Source organism: Diabrotica undecimpunctata, chromosome 4, assembly GCF_040954645.1.
Source record: "Diabrotica undecimpunctata isolate CICGRU chromosome 4, icDiaUnde3, whole genome shotgun sequence".
Lineage (NCBI taxonomy): Eukaryota > Metazoa > Arthropoda > Insecta > Coleoptera > Chrysomelidae > Diabrotica > Diabrotica undecimpunctata.
This window is the reverse complement of record NC_092806.1, coordinates 12,380,754-12,405,088: the sequence shown is the minus strand read 5'-3', so window position 1 is coordinate 12,405,088 and position 24,335 is coordinate 12,380,754. Positions and strand designations below refer to the sequence as shown.

General features: G+C 32.6%; 2 protein-coding genes across 2 annotated transcripts in view; one reads left to right on the top strand and one right to left on the bottom strand.

Annotated features, from left to right (window-relative positions):
• FMRFaR (FMRFamide Receptor) overlaps window positions 1-24,335 on the bottom strand; it is a 694,226-nt gene that overhangs the window by 215,747 nt on the left and 454,144 nt on the right. The window lies entirely within an intron of this gene.
• Window positions 17,519-18,865, top strand: LOC140438568 (uncharacterized). The gene is made up of 2 exons (XM_072528230.1): window positions 17,519-18,116; window positions 18,270-18,865. The coding sequence occupies exons 1-2, from the start codon at window positions 17,519-17,521 to the stop codon at window positions 18,863-18,865; spliced, it is 1,194 nt and encodes a 397-aa protein (XP_072384331.1).

The following is a 24,335-nucleotide window of genomic DNA, read 5'->3' as shown; positions in this document are numbered from 1 at the left end:
GTTGGACTTAAAATTACTTTCTCCAAAACACAATATATGACCAACCTAGTAATGGCGAAAAATATCTCAACTAACGGCACCCAAATTGAACACGTGTGTAGCTATAAATATCTAGGTAACGAGATTAAATTACATGAGATTACGGAAAACTGAGACCTTCAGAAAGTCTTCAGATCAGATATTCCCATGTGCTTGAAAAGGAAGGTCTTTGATCACTGTGTACTCCCAGTTCTAACGTATGGAGCAGAAACATTGACCTTTACCAGAAAATTAATCAAGAAAATATAAGTGGCACAGGTCAATGGAGAGGTCAATGCTAAATGCTACAATGGGAATGGTACAGCGATGGAGAGGTCAATGCTGAATATATCCCTCAGAGACAGAGTATCAAATACAATAATTCAGAGAAAAACTGGTGTTACTGACGCAGTTCAAAGGATTAAAACATTGAAATGGAACTGGGCGGGGCATGTTGCGAGATTAAAAGATGAAAAGCGGAAGAAGAAAATTCTGTAATGGAGACCTAGACATGATGCTTATCGTAATCGAGGACGTTCTTCAACAAGGTGGTCAGATGACACCAAGCGCATTCAGCACAACTGGCTCCAGGGTGCTCAAGATAGAATGCATTGAAATTATTTACGAGAGGTCTAAGTCCAGCGGTGCACTCAAAACGGCTGATGATGATGATGATTTTTTTGCATAGCTAGTCGATTTAAATTTATTTTTAAAGAATATTAAACAGCCTCGAATCAAAAACTCGAAATTTACGAACTGACGTTAAAGCTACGCTACGTAAACTAAAACCTAAAAAATCTTCAGGCATAGACGGAACCAACAGACATATGATAGACTTAAAAATTATGTATTTATCTAATTTTCGATGTGAATACTAAAAACCCAATTGCTTGAGGGAAGTTTAGATGTGTTGCAAGCCGATTTAACGTGGCAGTAAATGATAAGATCATCAGTGGATTGCACATATAAGATGTTAAGATTTGGTATTCTCATATTCGTATAGTCTCTATTTTCATATGATATCGAGTATAAGTTCAAAATATTGTTAACAGTCTTAAATTCCTCTAAATCGCATAAAACATTACTTATTATTATATTAAGAGAATTATTACCATTGGATGGTTCAGTAGTCTATTTTTGTAAGTGCCACTGAGTGAGACAACAATATTTTTACAACATAATTGGGTACATACCGAAGTGCATTGGCAATATGTCTCAAAACTTTAGATTGGAAACGATGAAGTTTCAGTAAGTAAGAATTACATGCTGTACCCCATATCTGCATACCGTAAGTTTAAACTGGCTTTAGAATAAATTTATACAGTATTAATTTATCATGTAGACTAAATTTGGATGTTTGGTTCATGAACCAATACATTTTCTTGTATATTAATTCTACTTGCAGTTGTTTTGCCAATGAAAATAAGGACAATTGTTTTTCGTCGAAAATTATCTTGACCGATGAGACTTATTTTCATCTTAGCGGATACGTAAATAAACAAAATTATTGTTTCTGGGGTACCAAAAACCCATGTATCACCCACGAAAAGCCATTACTCGGGATGAGTTATCGGGCCATTTTGTTTGAAAAAGCCGCAGTCTAAACGACGACTGTGGATGGCTCGGGCTACGGAATTTTGTCTTTCCCAGTTGGATGAACAAAGAAAGAGGACATAAACATAATAATGGGCGACTTTAACGCCAAGGTGGGTAAAGGAAGATATGAAGACATAATTGAAGAGTACAGCCTTAAAGTTAGAAATAAAAGAGGCGACCTGCTGTGTGAATTCTGCCAGGAGAACGGTTTTGTCGTCATGAACACATGATTTCAGCTCTTACCTCGTAAGTGATATACTTGGAAATCACCAGGAGAACGTCCAAATCGAATAATTAGAAACCAAATTGACTACGTTTTAATAAACAGAAGATTTCGTAACGCTATCAAAAGAATCGCAGCATATCCAGGTGCTGATATTGCATCCGATCATAATCCGCTAATAGCAGATGTGAGGTTAAAACTAGCAAAAATTAAGAAAACAAATACAAACACCAGCACGCCAATAAATACAAGAGAACTGATGAGAGGCGAAAATCTAAAGAAGAGCTATGCAAATCAAATTAATGAAAGAATGCGAATAATAGAACAAAATTATGATATCGAAGAGATGGTCAATGATATTAAAGGAACGATTCTGGCAGTAAACAGGGAAGTTAAAACACAGATCAGAAAGAGAAAGCATAAATAATGGATGACGGACGAAATTATGGATCTAATGGAAAAGCGAAGACAACATAAACAACACCGTAATCAAGACAAATACACAAAGAAATTCGCCGGAAGGTTAAGAAAGCAAAAGAACGTTGGATGGTGGAAAGGTGCAACGAAATAGAACAATTGCAGGAAAAAGGAGATAGTTTTGGACTACATAAGAAGATCAAAGAAATATCGAATATATACAAACGCCACCACAGAACAAGAATACGCAACGACAGAAACGAATACATAGAGTCAGAAGAGGAGATAGCAATGGCGTGGAAAGAATACGCAGAAAGACTTTTTAATGACGAAAGACCAACACAACCAACGCGCAAACTTCCTTCTGAAAACTTATCAGGGCCATCAATAATGCGAAGTGAAATAGAATATGCAGTTAGAACCACAAGGATGCATAAAGCAACAGGTCCAGATGTAATTAATATAGAAGCAATAAAACTACTAGACGAGGAGAATATCGAAATCTTGGTAAAGCTGTTCAATAGAATTTATGATACTGGTTACATTCCGCGAGAATGTCTGCAGTCATCCTTTGTGATGATCCCAAAAACAGTTAATGCCAGAGAATGCAATGAACACCGCTTAATCAGTTTAATGAGTCACTTGCTGAAAATCTTCCTTAGGATATTACACTCAAGAATGTACAAGATACTAGAAGAACTTAGCTGGTCAACACAATTCGGTTTTAAGGGAGGACTAGGAACAAGAGAGGCAATTTTATGTTTGAACACCTTAATGCAAAACTGTTTAGATCAACAAAAAGATGTCTACCTCACCTTCATCGACTACGAGAAGGCATTTGACAATGTTAAACATGATATCATGATGAAACTACTACATAGGGCCAACATTGACCAGAAGGAGATCAGAATTATTCAGAATCTATACTGGAACCAATTGGCAAAGGCGAGGATTGATCAAGACCAATATACGGATGAATTTGAAATCCGGAAAGGTGTCCGCCAAGGCTGCATACTCTTTCCGATGCTTTTTAATTTATATGTTGAAAATATATTTGCGGAAGCATTAGAAGACACGGAATTAGGCATTAAAGTAAACAGCATACCAATTAGCAACCTACGCTATGCGAACACAGTGATTATAACTGATAATTTGGAAGATCAGCAGTTATTACTTGATAAGGTGAATAGCATAGGTAAAAAATATGGCCTTAAAATCAACATTTTGAAAACGAAATATATGGTCATTAGCAGAAACCCTCCAGAAAACCCGATAATATGCATAGGTGGCGATCGCATAAAACGCGTGAAAACTTTTAAATACCTTGGCACCACAATCAATGACCAATCGGATCCACAACAAGAGATAAAAACCCGAATACAAATGGCAAGACAAGCTTTTGTGAAATTCAGACCGCTCCTATGTAATCAAAACCTAAATTTCGAAATACGCTACAGAATGGTCAAGTGCTACATATGGTCCATCTTGCTTTATGGCATGGAAACGTGGACTTTGAAAAAAACATCTATCAACAAACTTAAAGCATTTGAAATGTGGTCATTGAGAAGAATGATGCGCATACCTTGGGTGGATAGAGTTCGAAACGATGACGTCCTTAAGAGAGCCGGCGTGGAAAGAGAACTCTTTGAATTAATTAAAAAACGCAAGATTGGGTACCTTGGGCACATATTGAGAGGAGCAAAATATGAAATACCACAGTTAATCCTACAAGGGAAGATCGAAGGTAGAGAGGAGCCTAAAGAATGGACAGGAATACACAATACAGGCGAGCTGTGTCACGCCGCCAAGAACAGAATTCTAGTAATGAGATAGTCGCCTACGCACTTTGGTGTATGGCATGTTAAGAAGAAGAAGAAGTTGGATGAATTGGGACTGGAGAACATGTGGTACCTAAAAAACGGTGCAACGGTGCACATTGCTCGAGCCACAACCGATATTCTGAAGGAAGCACTTCTGGCTCACTTAATCTCCCGTTTTGGTAATTTGCACTGGTCAGCTCGATTCACCCGATTTATCTGTTCCAGACTTCTTTGTATGGGGAATTTTTAAACCCCAGGTATGCGGTAACCAGTCACTTGAAATTCTGGGGCAAGAGTTATGGAAAATGTCATAAAACAGGTCCGTAAGGTCATCAACTTTAGCGGTGGTCACTTGGCCCATATCAGTTTCTCGACTTGATGGAATAAATTCATGAGCAAATTTCACAAGCAGAACCAAATTTTTCATTCTAAAAAAATTACATCAAAGGAACATCGGGTGATGACTTTATTCCCACCTTGTATATTCAAATTGTAGATGCAATTTAATTTATTGTACAAAATATTGCCTTTGTTTTAAAAATATCTGTTGATGACGCATCAAATTGATATTTTAATATTTATGATTAATATTATGAAAATAAAGATTTAAATTTAATCTGTAAATTATAAAATATACATAGGAACAACCATATTAAATAATGAATATTTATATTTTATTAAAACTGCATCGATATTTTGTTGATATTAGATATTTATCGTTCAGATTTTCATTGTTTTCGGGATTAATGGTAATAAAATTATTTGAAAATGCAAAATAGACCTTTCAACAAAGAAATAATATAAACAAATATTAAATTTATATAGAGTCATCGATATTATAGTTGTCTGCGACATAAAATTTTCGTCGTTTGCTTGTTTAGTGAATATCACACATAAATGCAACATATTTATAATCTAACTTAAAAAATAGAAAATAAAAAAAAAACTACAAAAAATATTTTAATAAGAAAAATCTTTATTATGTATAAGAAAGATGCCGAAATAATGAAAAACTGATTGATGATATCAGAAAACAACGAGAGACGGGAGATAGGAGAGAAATACTCATCCAAAGTTCCGGTGATATAAAAATACAATTAGGCGGGGACGTAAAAATATTACACCCAGTAATATTCATAAATAATTAAAAAAAAAAAAAATTCAATACATCGGTAATTTTGAAACAGCAAAAGAAACGATAAGGAACCATCTTAAAGATGAGGCGAGTTTATGGTTTGACAGCAAAGAAGGAGAATTTGACAATTGGCATAAATTCGAACAAAAGTTTTTAAGTTATTTCTGGGGAAAAATACAACAGCTAGAAATAAACAAAGACTTACAAAATGGGAGATACCATGATAGAATGGGAATTTCAGAATACAACAATGCAAAACACCTGCAGTACAATTATTCTTCTGAACAGCTAGTAGAACTGATTGCCAGACATTTTGAAGATACTCTAGAAGATCACATAAATTTACAAAACTACAAAGATATCGACAGTTTATGCCAATTCCTACAAATACGAGAAGCAAAAATGAGAGAAAGAAAAATAAGAAGATCGCAAGAAAATTATAAACAACGCGAAAATCAAGACTATAGAGATAGAGGACAAAACTTTAGGAGGGATTACAAAGAAAAAGAATTTATTCCTAGAAGGGAAAACGAAAATAGGGACAACGGAAGAGGAAATTATAAACAACGAAATCGGCAATGCAATGAGGACAGATATCGAGAAAACCAAAATGGAAATAACACTCGCACATATTATCAAGAAAACAGAAATAATAGTAGACGAAATGAACAGGAAAATCGTGGAAACCGATACGGGTCCAACAGACCAAGAGAAAATAGAAGAGAGATCCACAACACGCAAATAGAAGAACATGAGGACGAAAGACAGAGCGACGGAAGAAGGAGCACAGAAGAACAGCAAGCGTCTTTTCACGAAGGCGCTCACTAGATACAAAAACCAAACAGGAATTTTTTGTCACCCGAAGGAATTTATTAAATTGGCAGAAAATGATGATAAAAGAAGTGGAGTAAATTTAAAGTTTGTAGATGGTTTTATCAACGGGAAACCGATTAAAATTATGATAGACACTGGTTCGGAAATTACATTGATCAATAGAAAATTAATAGAAGAGGTTAATTTAACAAATTTAATTTGTTAGAAGTTATTTGAAGGGAAAAACAAACAAGGCGACTACCAAAAGGGCACTATACAGTTTCTTTATTTATAATGAACCTATAGGTACATAGGAGTGTCATAGGGTGCTATGGATAAAAATAGTTTAACTAAATTTTGATTTATTGACTTAAAGAAGGCCTCTGGCTGAGTACAAAATAAACAACTAAACGAATCCTATCATTCGACCTACCAAATAAAAGAGGAGAAAATAATAAATATACTAAGTAGTAAGAAAAAACAAACAAGGCGGGTACCAAAAGGGTACTACACAGTATTTTCACTATTAATGGGCATATAGCAACATAAGAGATATCATAGGACACTATAGATAAAAATAGATTTACTATCAGACAAAATTTGATTTATTGACTTAAAGACTTAAAGAAGACTTCCGGCTGTATACAAAATAACAACTGATCGACTCTTAATATGCGACGTATCAAATGAAAAGGGGCGAATATATTGAATATATTTAGATAGAAAAAACAAAGAAGGCAACTATTAAAAGTACACTACACAGTATCTTCATTATTAATGATAGTATAGCGATATACGAGATATCATAGGGCACTACGGATAAAAATAGATGTGCTATTAGACAAATTTTGATTTATTGACTTAAAGAAGGCCTCTAGCTGTATACAAAATAAACAACTGATCAACTCTTAACATGCGACATATCAAGTGAAAAAGGGCGAATATATTAATTATATTTAGAAAGAACAAATAAAAAAGGCAACTACTAAAAGGACACTACACAGTATCTTCATTATTTGACGTTTCTATACATTCAAATGAACGTATAGAAACTTTCTATACGTTCAAATGAACGTATAGAAACATACGAGATATCATAGGGCACTATGAATAAAAATCGATTTCCTATTGGACAATTTTGATTTATTGACTTACAGAAGGCATCAGAATCTTATGCAGCTCATTACATGTAGTGAGAGCTACCACAGATCTTGTTTTTCTTGTAGTACCTATCTGTTTCGGATGTTGGTGAACCATCATCTGTATTTTGCAAACTGCTACTCTGAAAAGATTTGTGGGTGGTATGTTGAACCACGTAAGTAGATTTTTCAGCCAGGAAATCCTTCGCCTTCCTGGTCCTCGCTTTCTTTTTACTTTTCCTTGTAGAATTAATTGCAGCAACCCATATCTTCTGCTGTTTCTAATATATTAAACAGTTATTGCCTATTATAAAAAACAGGTGTGGCAGTCCAGTGGGACTGCCGGTGGAAGTTACACTTCTATACACGCATGTTACAAATTTATTTGGGAGTCAATCTGCACAATCATTACATATGTAATTCTATAGGTAAGACAGCAGAAAGAGAAACAGAATTAATAACAACTTACTAACAATGAAGGATTGAATCAATATTTTGATGAACATGTATATTTTTATTTTCATATATGTATGAAAGGATTTAAATGCAAAAATTTTTTTACAAATACTTTGCAGTAAAATTCATTGTTTATTTTGTTATTAATATAATAATACAATACAAATTAAACTGCAATATTTATAAGTATTTAAAAATGACAATAATATACATAAATAAATACACTACAATACAGTGCAACATAATTCCATATAATAATACAATACAAATTAAAATGCAATATCCATAAGTATTTAAAAATGACGATAATGTAATAATATTAATAAAAAAGTCCTCCCCGACCGGGAATCGAACCCGGTCTCCCGCATGACAGGCAGGGATACTGACTACTATACTACCGAGGACACAACACAGAAATATTTCAAAATTGACAGTTCTGGATCATACAGTGACTTATTGAGATTATTATTTTGAAATACAAAAGACTAATATAATTATGAACATTTAATAAATAATACAAAACATATCACATAAATAATAATATCAATTAATATTTTATTATATGTATAATATTATATGTATTTATATATATATATATATATATATATATATATATATATATATATATATATATCTTTATATAATATATATAATATTAAATTTTATATACAAAAGGAACATTTTTATATTCGAAAGAGGAAGAAAGAGAAAATATATCTTCTGTCTCTCTCTTACTCATTATCTTACATATGTAATGGTTTCACAGATTCACTCCCATACAAATTTCCAACATGGAGCGGTATTTACACAAAAAATAAATTTTAAAATTAATATGTCCTATTTTTGTCTCTAAATGTACATCTTTAGGTGCAAATTGAAACGAAAATGAAAAAGAAAAGTTTAATGAGAACAAAAGCGATATTTAAATGGAGTTAAATATATTGTAAAACTTCCTTTGTATAAAGAACTTTTTTTCCCTTTAATCACCCTCTTTTGAAAATTGAATTTGAAACACAATTCTGTTACAACGTGTTTTTGTAATAGGTGTTAGGATGTTTCAAAACTTTTTTCCTCTAGAGATAATAACGCGTGGAGTTTTTTTGTTATTTTGAAAAGTGTCTAAAAGGTTTTCATTTTGTAACGTTTATAATTTCAGAGTTCATCTACTCGTATAGCATTAAGTTTTAAGTAATAATTTATAATTGAGAGTAAAATTAAATGTTATGTTTATATGAGGTTATATATGGGGTTATAAAAAAGCACAAAAATTCCAAAAAAACATACAAATTTTAAAAAAGCAAAAAAAGCATAAAAAAAACGGGTGTGGCAGTCCAGTGGGACTGCCGGTGGAAGTTACACTTCTATACACGCATTCGCCGTTACAAATTTATTTGGGAGTCAATCTGCACAATCATTACATATGTAATGCTATAGGTAAGACATAGCAAAAAGAGAAACAGAATTAATAACAACTTACTAACAATTAATAAACAACTTTTGACCTGTAATAGGAGTATAGTAAATGAAGGATTGAATCAATATTTTGATGAACATGTATATTTTTATTTTCATATATATATATATATATATATATATATGAAAGGAGTTAAATGCAAAAAATTTTTACACATACTCTGCAGTAAAATTCATTGTTTATTTTGTTATTAATATAATAATACAATACAAATTAAAATGCAATATTCATAAGTATTTAAAAATGACAATAATATACATAAAAAAATACACTACAATACAGTGCAACATAATTCAATATAATAATACAATACAAATTAAAACGCAATTTTCATAAGTATTTAAAAATGACAATAATATACATAACTTTTCTACTTACGCATATGTGTTTAATTTACCATGTAATAATATTAATAAAAAGGTCCTCCCCGCCTGGGAATCGAACTCCGTTCTCCCGCGTGACAGGCGGTAATACTGACTACTATACTACCGAGGACATGACACAAACGTATTTCAAAATTGACAGTTCTGGATCATACAGTGATTTATTGAGATTATTATTTTGAAATACAAAAGACTAATATAATTATCAACATTTAATAAATAATACAAAACATATCACATAAATAATAATATTAATAAATATTTTATTATATGAATATAATATTATATGTATATATATATATCTTTATATAATATATATATATATATATATATATATATATATATATATATATATATATATATATATATATATATATATATATATATATTAAATTATATATACAAAAGGAACATTTTTATATTCGAGAGGACGAGAGAGAAAATATATCTTCTGTCTCTCTCTTACTCATTATCTTACATATGTAATGATTTCACACATTCACTCCCATACAAATTTCCAACGTGGAGCGCGCGTATAGAAGTATAACTTCATGTATGTCAAATGACTATTTTTGTATGTTTTTTTATATTTAAAAAGAAAATATTTCTGATCTAATTCTAATACTTAGAAAATGATTTGATGGGGACAAAAGAAATTTTCATAAATTAAAATAGGTTCGTTGTAGAGTTTACACATTTCCTGATAACGGCTCTGTTTCGTGTTCTTTAGGCTATATTGTAGCACATTTGTATGGTATATCTTACACATTATGGTTGTGTTACATTAATTATACTCTATTTCACCTCTGTGACAGACGTGTTCCGATCAAACGGCGGATTTCAACATTGCCAACCCACCAAACAAGCACAATTTCCTACTTACTTCCGTTCATCACCAAAACTAGAGCGTCTAGTTGTTGAAGGTAAACGTTTGTGCTGTTCTATTTCGTTTGTTAGTGACAAACTACAAACCGAAATACTTAATTGACAAAGGAATAATATGACTAGTGTGGTATAAGGGCTTCGTGTTTCGTGGATTTAATCATTACTGAAAACAACCGTGACGAATTCAACCACGTATTTCATTAAATTTATATAAAAATAGAAATGGACATATACAATTAAACTCAGCAGCGGAGTTTTCCTATTTGCTGTAATTAGTAGATTTTCTTTCCCACTATTCATATTACAACAAAAAATAATTAGTCGGTATATAGTTGATTTTTTGTCAGCATTAACAATATCTTTAACATTTGACTTTTCGAATTGGCATTTGGAGTTTTAAATCGCTAAATTTTCAAATTTTGGAATACCTCGAAAGCTTTTTCTTTATATAATATATATAAATATATATTTTTGTTTGTTACTTTGCGAAATCAATTATTTGAAAATTATATGCAAAAATGTGTTTAATCTATATTATAATCAAATTAATAAGGTAAAAGTTGACAACCAGAACACCAGAGACATCAAAATATAGAGAAGAGTCCGTCATGGTTGCGTGCTGTTCCCATTACTCTTTATTATCTAGAATTAAGTGATATTTAAAGAAGCTCTCTCAGGGAAACAAAATATGGGAACATGAAGAATATCCTGGTTTAAGAACCTAAGGGCATGGTTTGAATGCAGTAGTTCAGAACTATTTAGAGCGGTAGGCAACAGGGTTCACACAGCTATGATGATTTTTAACCTTCGATAGAGGGTAAAACTTAAAAAGGGGAAGAAATCGATCATAAATAATTTAGCCGATAAATCATTTTGTTTTTGAAAATTTTCGGTAACGATTCGCTTTATAGGTTGCTTCAATTTTTTTTTGTTTTTCACTGATCCAATCCTACGGATGTTGTCGTTTCTGTTACGTTGATTGTCAAGTATCTCGTCATCTTGTAAAGGATATTCCTAGTTGTCTCCTACCTATTGGTCTTTTATCTGTCCCACAGTATCTATTTATATAATCTGCTGTATTGAGATATTTTTTTTATTCTGTATGTTAATGAAAAATGATTATGAAGCAGTGTATACCAAGTTTTACACTCTCAGCAAACCTTCCTCAAAAAACCGACGTTTATTTAAGATTTTTTCCGCTCAGAACTTTCGTAAATTTCAAAATTTTTGCTTGAATTCTGGGTGGCACTTTCCTTCTGTGTACATGGACTATAGTTTCGGTGATTTTTTACATAACCTTGTCTGTATTTTCAATAAGGTATTTACTTTAATTACATTTAAGCCAAAACATCACAAACACTGGACTACCAAAGATATTTGCATATCAGCCAAGAATATCCGTTCACTAGTATACATTAAGAAATTTATTACCAACGTCTCTGTCGCTGAATATATCACCAAGTACCGAGAAACTTATCTAAAACTTATTAAAACGCCTAAAAACGTGTACTATCAAAATCATCTAAGAATCTCTAAAAGTGAATATCAAAATCATCTAAGAAAAAAACTATAACTAACACAGCTCAAACATTTTCCTTTCAAACCCTAAAAACCTTAATGAATATTGTGAGTAAAAATATAACATTGAATATTTTGCAAACAACAAGATCCCATTTTTTATTTTCCCAATTCAAAAAAGGTCTCGAATTGATTTTTTTAAGAATAGTTGATAAATCTGAACTGATTCAAACAATCAATACTATCAAAAGCAAATCATTCTGTAGTACTGATGGAGTATCCAGAAAAATATTCTCAAATCCTCCAAAAAATTGGTTGGAAGTTGTGGTCTCACTAATTAATAATTCCTTTAAAAAAAGTACTTACGTCTTTCTCTTTGAAAACAACATATTATCACAAAATCAGATCAGCTTTTTATCTAATAAATGTACCAATGGTGCTACGTTGTCAATGCTATATGAGGTTTACCAAGCACTAAACACTGCTACTGTTTTTTGTGGCTATGCTTAAGCTTTTGACTGTGTGAATCACGACGTTTTGATAAAAAACTAAGCTTTTATGGAATTCCAGGTAAATATTTCTGTTGATTCCAATCTTACTTAGGGAATAGGAAACCAGTGGTTTGGGCAAATGATACTGACTCTAGACACAAAAACATTGTATGTGGAGTACTACAACGTTTAGTATTAGGTCCTTTACTTCTCCTTATCTTTATGAATGACATTTTTTTTAAGACGAGTTTCTTAATGTATAACTAAGACATTACAGTATCTTTATGTTTAAGTAACTAAAGAATTTTTATCTATATTTGGGTATCGTATGAAGCAACTTTAACTTATTAGTTCATAGCTTATAAGCTTTGTCCATAAAATTCTATAATTTTTAGTGACAATAAAACAAATTTCTCTTCTGTTTTATTCTATTCTATACATAGTGGCAAATCACGAGAAACATCAAGATTTTCCAAGCAATGTCAAAGAAAACTGTCATTCTGATATAAAAGGAAGAAATCTTATAATTCGGTAAAAGGTATTCTGAGAATATCGAAAAATGATGCAAACCGGTTTTGAATATGCACCTTCCTCGATTTTACAACAAGAAACGCCAGTCACAACGATGTTTAAAATTCCGCTAAAAATACGAAAAAGAACAATTTATAGAAATTATTATTTACATCTTTTTTTCTCTCCAGCACTTTTCGAGAAAAGCTGGGGAAGATCCGAAATAGATCTTCACTTTATTATTAATCTGCCTCCACTTACAATGCTCCATCATTAGTTCCTCTGCTTGTTCAATATTTAGAGCGCCTAAATCTGATAGATCATAGTTTGGCTTCTGGAAAGCTCCTGCAACTCGAGAAGCAGTTTTTGTTTTCCAGGTGCTTATACAGCAGTCAATGAATAACTAAAAGACATCCTACGAAATACAGGTATTGAAGACAAGGATATTTAGATTGTGGTAAGCCTATACTGGGGTCAAACATCAAGAGCAAAAATATGTAATGGATTTACTGAAAGTGTAGAGATCAAAAGAAATGTCACGACAGGGTCGTATCTTATCCCCAACATATTTACTCTAACAAAGTATTTAAAAAATGTATGGAAAATAAACGGTGAGTTAACTAACTACATAAGATATGACGCAGTGATCCTTGTCAGTAGCATAGATGAATTACAACAGGGAACGGTAAAGGTTAATGCAGTCAGTCAGTGAGGAATATGGCCTGGATAAACAACATTGACTATGTAGAATTGACCATGTAGAATTGTATGTATAGTACTAGATCGAGCTAGAGTACCATTTAAGAATATCAAAAAGCTCCTTGGAAGCAACGATGTGCCTTTTTCTCTAAAATTATGACTAATTAAATTCTATATTTTTCTTTTCTTACTATACGGTTCAGAGGCATGGACGCTGACAGAGATGCTCATAAAAAGACTAAAAGCAGTCGAAATGTGGGTATACTGACGCATTTTTTATATATCATGGATTGAGCATGTCACTAACATAAGAGTGATGCACAGAATTATCAAAGTAAAAGAAATTGTAAGCATAATTTAACAAAGAAAACTTGAAATATCTAGACCACATATTGAGATACAATAAGTACCGCCTACAGCCAAAATAGACAGCAGATCTTATCTTTCCACCGCATCCTTGGCCTCGCTAACGGTCGGTTTCTCTTCCCAGACCAGCTTTACGATATACTGATCTTGTCTCTTGGCAGTCTTTCTTAAATATTTTTTTCTTTCTCTCTATTGCTCTGTGGTATTATTCTTAAATGGTCTATATATTTCTCTGAGAATTCTTCTTACTGCGACTCTTAATCTATTCTCATTTTGTTTTGTCATCGTTCATGTTTCACATACCCATTATTATTTGCATTATTCAGTATACTCGGTATACTTTTATCTCGAATCAGGTATATTTTAAATATTTCATCTCGTCTTTAAAGTAATATTAATCTTTTTAAATATTGTTGAAAAAAGAAAAATTTTAATAAATTGGAAAGCAAACATATTTTTTACTTGTATTGATAATATTCTTATAAAACAAAATCGCAAAAGACGGCAAAAACTAGTTACTTGACCGTTTTAAACCCAATTTCGGATTCAAATTTACTGACGGGAAAACTTTTCAAAGTTTCAAGAGACCTTTCTTTTTTGTTAGTTTCCGTTCAATCGCGATTTCGTAAAGGACATATAAATGATGAAAGGATATTCGTGTTTTCTCGATGCTGTCTGTTTACCATTATAACTGAATTCGCTTCGATTGCGCACGGAAGAACTAATTTTCTTATGAAAGGCATAACTTAGAAAAGGGAATGGTTTAATAACATATATATATTTATTGTTGTGTTTCATTTTATTAATCAAAGATAAAATAAAAATTTTATTTGGTTATAGAACGCGGGCACATAAATTTACAACGTCCTGTACATCGATTTGTAAATATTTGTTTTAAGTTAGTTTTAATTAAGCAGTGGGTTTATCCATGAGTTTTACCCTGAAGGACTGAAAAACATTAGTAAAACTTAAATGTGAATAGCAATTGTTTCCCGGTATTTGTAGATGTTATATTTTAAAAGACTTTGGTTTTGTTTCGCTGGAAAGGCCAAAGCCAGCAGGTAGTTATTGTATTTAGAAAGTATAAGATAAAACAATTATCATTTTCAAAGAAAGTTGTTTAGAAGCGATGCTTGGGTTTTTCTGATGTAAAATAAGAGGAGGGATATAGGAAATTTCTGATTGGTTAGCGAGTTTGGAATAGGAATGAAAGAGAGTAAATGTTTGAAAGTTTGGAGTAGAAAAGATTATTATGTAATGGTCATCTGAAAGAAGCAAGTGAAGTTTTGTGTAGTCAGTTAAGAAGCAAGTATCAGTGGTGTTAATAGTTATAGGTGGATGGCTGAAAGGTGGAACGAGAGATAGGTCAAAGTTGAGAAGTCGAATACCTCCTTGATTTTGTAAAGTCCAAGTGAATAAGTCACAAGAACTATAACTAATAAAAATATTTGGGACACCAAGTAAAAAAATACTTGGGTCTCAGTATATTGTAAGTATATGAAAAAGAGAAGAGAATTTTGGAGTTTGTTTGAACAAGTACTGGTAAAAGAGGCTTGCTCGTATTTTGCAGAAAGAGTTGCTGGTATGCTGATAGTTTAATACTTAGGACGGAGAAGGTTTTGATTGGTAGCTAACATAATCAACAAGAGGGAGCTGTTTTGGTCAAAAGGAGACATCGTCGTGTGTGAATTAAAAGGTCAGTCAATAATTTTTTTGTGACAGAATTTTTTTTATGTTCCAAATAAAAGACTCTACACCATCAGAAGATCAAAAATTATCGCTTTTTTAAAATACCATTAATTTTATAAAAGTTTTTAAAAATATATTTAATTAAAGTTTTCTGATTCACATTGCAAATATCATAACGTTTTTTTAAAGTCAAAGGATGATTATTAATATTGCTTAATAAATTTTAAAAAGTTTCTTTTTATAATATTCCGAATTTTATTTTTTTTTTAATACAAAACATATGAACAAAGATTCCAATATTTCAAAATTTTCATATTATAACGTTGAATATATCAAACTGCGTCTCAGTATGCAGTGTATTTATCAATCAAACAATATTGTGATCTTTTTGTTTTTGATTACATTCTGTAACTGCGACAGACGCACAATAAGTGTTGAAAATATCCATTAAATTTTTTCGAAAGAACGTGTGAGATGTCAGCTGCAAACGGTAGTGAGCTTTCTATCTATACTGCAACAAATAACGCTTTGGTATTTTCACAAATAAAAGTATGTACGGGCAAGCAAACCGGAAGCTTCATTGCTGAAATGTACATTTAGATATTGAGACACATATCAAACTTTTCAACATTGTATCACGTTCAAAATAATTTGTAAACGTTTTCAATATGCCTGTAATAATTTTCAGGTGACGACATGAAAAAAACGTTATAAGCATCTGAAAATGGTCACTAAAAGTAAAGTTTGAAGTTAATAGGTTACATCTAATGTAAGAATTTATCAAATAAAAAAGCATTATAAATCGTTACTAAACTCTTTAAATAAACATTTGTAAAACGGACTTAGGGTGTTTCAGTAATGAAATGTCAGGTGTCTTTGTCTTGGCAGATGGTAATATGTTTGCGATTTTTCTGTCGGTGTTGAAGACAGTCTCTATTTTGTGTTTTCTCAGGACCCTGCTTATCTTCTCTGTTGTGCCTTTAATATACGGTAGAGTGGTTTTGGCAATCGGTTTTTCATCTTCTTTTATTTCTTTTGTTGTTTTTTGTGGTCTTCGTGCCTTTTCGATTCTGTGTGTGGAAAAGCCGTTGTTTTTTAACGCTTTTGTAACTTTTTGCAAAGATTCCCCTAGAAAACCAAGAAGTATACAAAATTCCCTGTGGAGAATGCGATAGAGCCTATATTGGACAGACAAATAGAAGGATCCAAGTAAGACAAGAAGAACATCGCAATGCCATCGAACGAAAAGAAACGACGTCATCCCTAACCCAGCATTCTTTAGCTACAGGACACAAAATTGACCTCAAACATACGGTAATGTTAGCGAATGTCGAAAACAAGAGAAAACAAATTATCAGAGAAGCCATAGAAATAGAAAAACAAGAAAATAATTTAAATTCTCGAGACGATGCCCAAAGATTGCCAAAAACATGGAAACCAATTATCCCGAAGAATAACGCAAGAACGGAATCGACCAAGACCCCGCCCACTGACCTGCGCACTGGACCAATTACAAGAGCGCGCGCAACGCGCAGTAACTACAAAAGCCAGCTGCCTAGCACCCGTAGCGTCACTTCCACTCGAACATCGACAAGAAGCAGACCATCCAGAGAGACTTGAAAATGGCAAGTGAGATCTTGCCGAAACGTCGTCAAAATGGTTTTTATCAAAACCAACAACATTTAACGCGGAGTCAAACCCGGAATACCATTGATATAACATACAGCTCCCGCGGAAAAATCAAAACTAACATAATTAACCTTCACGGGAAGGAAATTCTACCAGATATCCGAAGATTCGAGAAAATGAGATCAAAAAGAAGTACACTGCTATGCAATCTTACTTTTTTAGAACGGTGTAGGGACAAAAAGGTAATTCCTAAAAGCATGAAACTAAGTTTTCACAAAAAGAACCAGAAAACCAAAAACATCTTAAGACGGGCTAGTTTAGCACTGATTAGAGAATCCATCCATGACACCAGACGAGAAATCGATCAGATAAACTCGAGATTATTAAAACTTCACCTGATTCTTGGCAACACATTACATCCGGTACTATGGAACATATTAGATACGCTCAGCAACTTTCGAACAGAGACAAACGCCGACTTAACAAAAACAAAACAAATTAAGAAGTTCGAGAGACTATCATTAGAACAACAACCGATAGAAACGCCACAACAAGATACCTGTAAACTGGTTTATAATTTTTCGAACTTCAGACTAGATGAAGCCACAAAGAGTGTTCTTTCGAAAGGTTTTAATTTCGCAGTAGCTCCTGCACGCATACCGATTGAAAATATATGCGAAGTGGAAAGTTCAATAACCAATATACCATCCGACACGGCCGAGACTATACGCCAAGACGTGTCACGCATATTACGAACAGCTAAACCGCCAAAACGAAACTTAACACACGAGGAAAAAGAGGCATTAAATTCATTGCGCAAAAATAAAGAAATCATTGTACTTCCAGCTGATAAAGGCAATGCTATAGTGGTTATAAATGTCATAGACTACGATCAAAAGATGAAAGATATTCTAGACGATCCATCATACGAGAAGATATCGACTGACCCGACAACATATCTAGAAAAAACAACAAAAGCAAAAATACAAACATCTAATATTAATAAAGAACATCATTTTCAACTTATTCCACGGGAAAAATCATCGAGATGTCCAAAACTGTACGGTCTACCAAAAGTTCACAAGGATGGATTACCACTACGACCAATAGTGAGCTCCATCGGATCACCGTTACAACCACTGGCAAGGTTCCTGGCTGAAAAGCTACAGCCTTACGCAGAAGAAGCTGATTCCTACGTTAAGAACGCAGGCCACTACATCGAGCGTATAAAAGATGTTACTCTTGGGCCGGGACACTTGTTAGTAAGTTTCGATGTTGTTTCACTTTTCACCAACGTTCCCATCAATGAATCCTTGGAAATTATAAGGAGAAAATACCCAGTACCGCAAGATACCCTAAATTTGACGAGGCACTGCTTAAACAACACATATTTTATATATGGTGATCAACGGTACAAACAAGTTGAGGGGGCACCGATGGGTTCACCGCTATCTCCCGTGATAGCAAATCTTTTTATGCAAGACATAGAGAAACGGGCAATAAGAACAGCAGAATATAAACCCAAACTATGGCTTAGATATGTGGACATTTCCTTTCTAACTATTACCTTGTTTCTATGCCATAGAACTATAAAAAAGTCATAAAATAATAAATATTTATTTTATTTTATGATGTGCAGAAAATTTTCCTCTATTACAACATTCCGACCTTGACAGTTCCTTTCAACCCTCCTATCTCATTTACTACGCACATTCCAGCTTTCCAGATAGAAGAAAATAAAATATAATATAAAACACTGATTTTTGAAAGCAAACAACCAGCCTCGGCTCACCTTTATGCCGCTGAAGGAAATCTATCGAGTGGGTAGAGTTGTAAAACACGAATTTTCGCTTCGACGGGTCGTTCTCTTTGATGGGCAAATGGTTAGTAGGTCGTGTACTACGTTGGGGTAGTTTATGGATCAAGTGTGCTTAAATGTTGGTTTCAAGATTTGATTTTCGATATCATCGCTCACTTTTTCTTGCGTAATTTGGAACGTTTTATAACACAAATTCAGTGCTCGTTTAAAAAACGGTCAGTGAATATGTGAGGGAACATTTAACAATTTAAATCAAAATATAGGCGGGGGAAGATGGTACTGATCTATAGTTTAAGTTTTTTTTATTTAATTAATGACTTTGGATAACTTGATCCATTCAGCCACGATAATGTATTTGTCTACTTGAATTTATTAGTCTATAGTATCAGTTATTAATGTAAATTAAAAATATGTTGTTAACATCAGTATCACAAGAATCAGTAGATTGATAAGAAACCATACTTTCTTTTGTTACATTCAGGGTCCTTCTTCTTCTTATTGCACCATCTTCTTTCGAAGGTTAACGATCCTAAGTAATCCTAGTCGTTCAGATTTAACTAAAATCTTAAAGTGATATCTGATATATGACAACTAATATGGACAGTTACAATTAGATCACTTTAATTGTACCGCTCGTCTGCAATTTGTTACCGTACATCCCGTAACTATCCAATGGGTATTTTTGGATATGGTGTGTTTTTAAAAAGGGAGACAAATTGGACCCGGAAAATTACAGATAAGAAGCAAGTGCAAGAGAAATCATTTGAGTACAACAAACCGGCATATCTATGTTTCGTGGATCTTACAAAGGCATTCGACTGGGTCAGATTAAAAGACGTTATCCACTTACTGTATGCAAGAGAAATACCTTTAGAAACAATCAAAACGATCAAAAATATCTAACAAAACAACACTATGAAAGTAAAAATAGAAGAAGAACTAACCGATCCTATTGAAGCTGGCAATGGGATAAGACAGGGAGATTCCCTGAGTCCTCTATTGTTCAACCTGATTATGGACGAAATAATAAAAAAAGTAAGAACTAAAAAAGATACCAAATGGGAGAAAAACAACTTAAAATAATCTGCTATGCAGACGACACAATACTACTCTCTCAAAGGGAAGATGATTTATAACGTATGCTGCACCAATTTAATATAAGCGCCAGAAAATTTAACATGTTAATTTCCTCAAAAAAGACAAAATGCATGGATACAACAGCAAACTTACTAAGATGTAAATTGGAGCTGGAAGGTCAGATAATGAAACAAGTGATGGAGTTTAAATATCTAGGCATTACATTATCTAGCTACGGAAAGCTCGAAACCGAAGTGAAAGATCAAGTGAATAGAGCAAACAGAGCCGCAGGCTGTCTAAATGAAATAATATGGAGAAATAAAAATATCGGGAAATAAAAATACGCGACAGAAACAAGACCTGACACAGAGAGGACAACAAGGATGTTAGAAACGGCAGAGATGAAAACACTTAGAAAAATTGATGGTAAGACACTATGGGACAGAGCTAGAAGTACAGGTATACGACGTAGATGCAAGGTGGAGAACATCAAGAACTGGGTAAGAAATAGAAGAGTAGAATGGAACGATCATATAAGCCGAATGACAACAAATAGAGTAGTAAAGAGGGCAAGAGACGGTTTCCCAATAGGAAGACGATCAGTAGGAAGACCACGAAAACGATGGAATGACAATTTACTGGAGGCACATTGTAAAACAGACAAAGTCATGTCTATATAAAAAGAAGAAGAAAAAGAAGAAGAAGAAGAATTAAGGTTTTGGATTAAAGTTTAAACTTTTAAATAAATTATTATTTTTACTATTTACTATTAATAAGTAAGTAAGTAATACTGTGGTTTTATTCCTAAAAAGTAATTAATGCAACTAAGAAAAATTATTTGCAAAGTTTTTCTGAAATGAATTGAAATAACGCATTATTTTAAACGATTTGTTAACATGCCAATTATTTAGAATAAAAAAACACTTTATTTTTTAAAACTGATCTAGTATTATGTATTTATTAAGCTTTAAATGTGTTGAATGCCGAGTGTTTTAACTGAATTACATAGTTTACAGTGGAGATTAAATACAATAGACAACATTTAATAATTCTAATTTATTTTTTTACGTCATGCTCGAACTATCAGTAATTTGTTTACTTGTGAACTAAAATTAAATTAGATACTTGTACTTACTTGGCAATAATTATTAAAATAAATGTTTAAAATGCCATAGTTAACTAAATTATGTCGGATAGTTTCTTCAACATTAAAAAATTCGTTCCCGTAATTCAGCTTCTGTTTCGATTTCATCTCGGTGATCATAAACTAACTATTTCAGATGTCTCCAGTACATTGAGTTCAAAACTTCGTGGTGGCCACAAAATGGGTTCATTCGTACCAATCCAACGACGAGGATAAGTGGTATCACGAAGATTTTTAACAGTTCAGGTAAAATGTGCTAGGGCTCCGTCTGTTTGCAAAGGCACGTCTTCAAGAAATACCGGCAAAACATTTTGTAAGAAATTATACTAGGCCTTTCCATTTAGTGTTCTGGGTAAATAATATGGACCTATCAAATGATCGGTAATTATTCCAGCCCTTATTGCCATATTGGGCAATTATGAAAACTATACACACCGTTTCTCGTAAAACATGCTTCATCCGCACGTAACACTAGATGGATTTAGGTTCTACCTGCAAAATGTTAATTTTAGAGAAATATCAAAATATATATATCAGAATAGAAGTTGTTCCCTAAATGTTCTATGAACAACATTTTTTGACATTCCAATATTCATAAATTTGGACAGCTCAATTACTGTTACAATGCTCTTTTCCATAAATAATCAACATATCATGGGGTATGGAATTTTCGTTTTTACGAAATAGATGCGAATTTCGGCGAAATTTTTGAATATAAATGCGATAAATACGAAATATGGAGTTTTTGTTTATTTCCGCGAAATATCTGCAGGTCGTCAACTCACCTCTAAATAAGCAGGTAGTTACGAAGGTATGGAAAGATTTTACGGAAAGTTTTCTATTGTAATTTTTGAAAGGATTGTTTATTGTTGTAACACGTGTTGAAACAGAAGGATCTTTCATTGTTTATCATTAAACAGATAAAGATAAGATAAGGAATTGATATTTTTTAATGTTGATAAACATTATTGTCCTCTGTGTTATCTCTTTCACGTCTCCTCTGGAGTGGACACACTTAGATAAAATGGCGCAATTTCTGGTCTTGATCAATTTTATTGGAATATCCATAAAGTTTTTCCCTCTGTATCTTAGTTTCTTCTAGTGAAACTGAATTGCAATTTAAGTTTTTCTAGTTATGATTACAAGGACGTTCGAATCTCTTCATTCCAGTGTCATTGTTGGTATACCTTTAATGAACACGCATATTAAAATTTAGTAATCGAATTGCTAAAAATAGTCTTCTCTTCTTTTAAAATATCTCGCCTCGAGTGTTTTCTAGAGCCAACGTTAATTTGCCCCACAGTTCCATCCATATTTTATTATTAAATAATTTTCAACTATAAAGAGTAAGGTAAAACTATTATGTAGCTCTTAAAAATTTAAAAATTCGCAGAACAAAAACAACGTATTTGAAACGAAATAATTGTACGCTGCGTGCTAGCACTTTATAAGTTAACCACAGATACAAAACGTGGAGATATCGTATTTTTTTGTAAACAAACACTTTAAAATATTATAAAGGATTAGTATTGCCATCTATGACTGAGTATCCGCATACAAAATAGGTAAAAAAGCCTAATATAGAAAACTTTGATTTGTGGACATGTGCTGTTTTGAAAAAGAATTTGCACTAGTCCATATTATAAACTCATGGACATGAGTAGTTTTGGTCGAAATATACAATCAAATTACTCGATTGGAACATGTGCTGTTTTGCTCGGATATGTATATCTTCCTATGTGTTTAATACGGGACAAGATGTATTTTGCTTGATTCTGACCTTATATTCTTGTTCAGTTTGGGAATTTCTATAGAATCCCACTATTATCTTATTTTCACTTAATGATGGACATGTGACGTTTTGAATAGACGCTCCTCAATTATCATTACTTAACACCTTATATAAAATACAAATACTTTTTGTTAGAGTAAACTACATTTTTCACAATACAACGAACGGCAGTAACCTTTTTATGTCTATGTGTTGCCACGGTGACCAACTTAACTCTATTACATATTCCTGATAGTCGTGCTCGGAATCTTTCATCGAATCGTATCGAATTTTTATCTAAACCTTGTTACAGATTTATTACTGCATGTTATTACGAAATTTTGTAATATTGTCTTGACATCTGACAAATGTCGCAATTGAATACATAAAATACCAAAAATAACCTCAAAATACATTAATAGAGCGGGAAAATATCGTCCTTTTCTATTACACAATTTATGCATTGAAACTCGTATGTAATACACCATAAAGCGCCTTTCACAACATCACGTCATGCTGGCGTTAGTGCAAACACGTGTTTTCTGCCACACTATTCACATCAAGACTATTCCGAAATAATGTTTCTTGAGATTTTCCACTGTGCACGAATGCTGTTAATTGCATCAAAGAATCCAGGTGTTTCTGTCGTCGGAGTTCTACAAAACATTCGACTTTATTGTTTCTTTCATTCTACGAAGTGCGAAATTGAACAGTAATTTGATAATCAAACTTTAGCTCTGCGAAGAATGAAAGTATGTTTTATTTAAATAATGCATTAACAATTACTTAAAAATGTAGCTGCATATATACGCGCTGGTGATAATTAATTTGGATAAGCAGATAAAAAATTACTAAAAAATAAAGTAATCACTGATAGATAAAATATAAATGTTTAAAATCTATTGTCAATTAATATTAATTAAAAATGTTGTAAATCCTGCAATTATCCGTATACCGGATATAAATAAATGAGTGTGCTTAGTCGCTTGCCTAAACGCAAAGAACGTGTTCAGTCCTTCCTTGGAGCCATTGCATCAGTTCGCTATTGGTTGTCGTTGAGTGTACATCAGTCAGTGTTAATTATTTATTTATTTAATTAACGGATATATTATTTTTACAGAAATATGACGTCAACCTTTACAAAGCTTATATATAGGTTGCGTTAATAAAAAACCAACCAAAATTAAAATCAAACAAAATTCAATTAAAGTAGTACCTTAAGTTATTAAACAATGCTTAAAATCTCTCAAATGATTTCTTAAA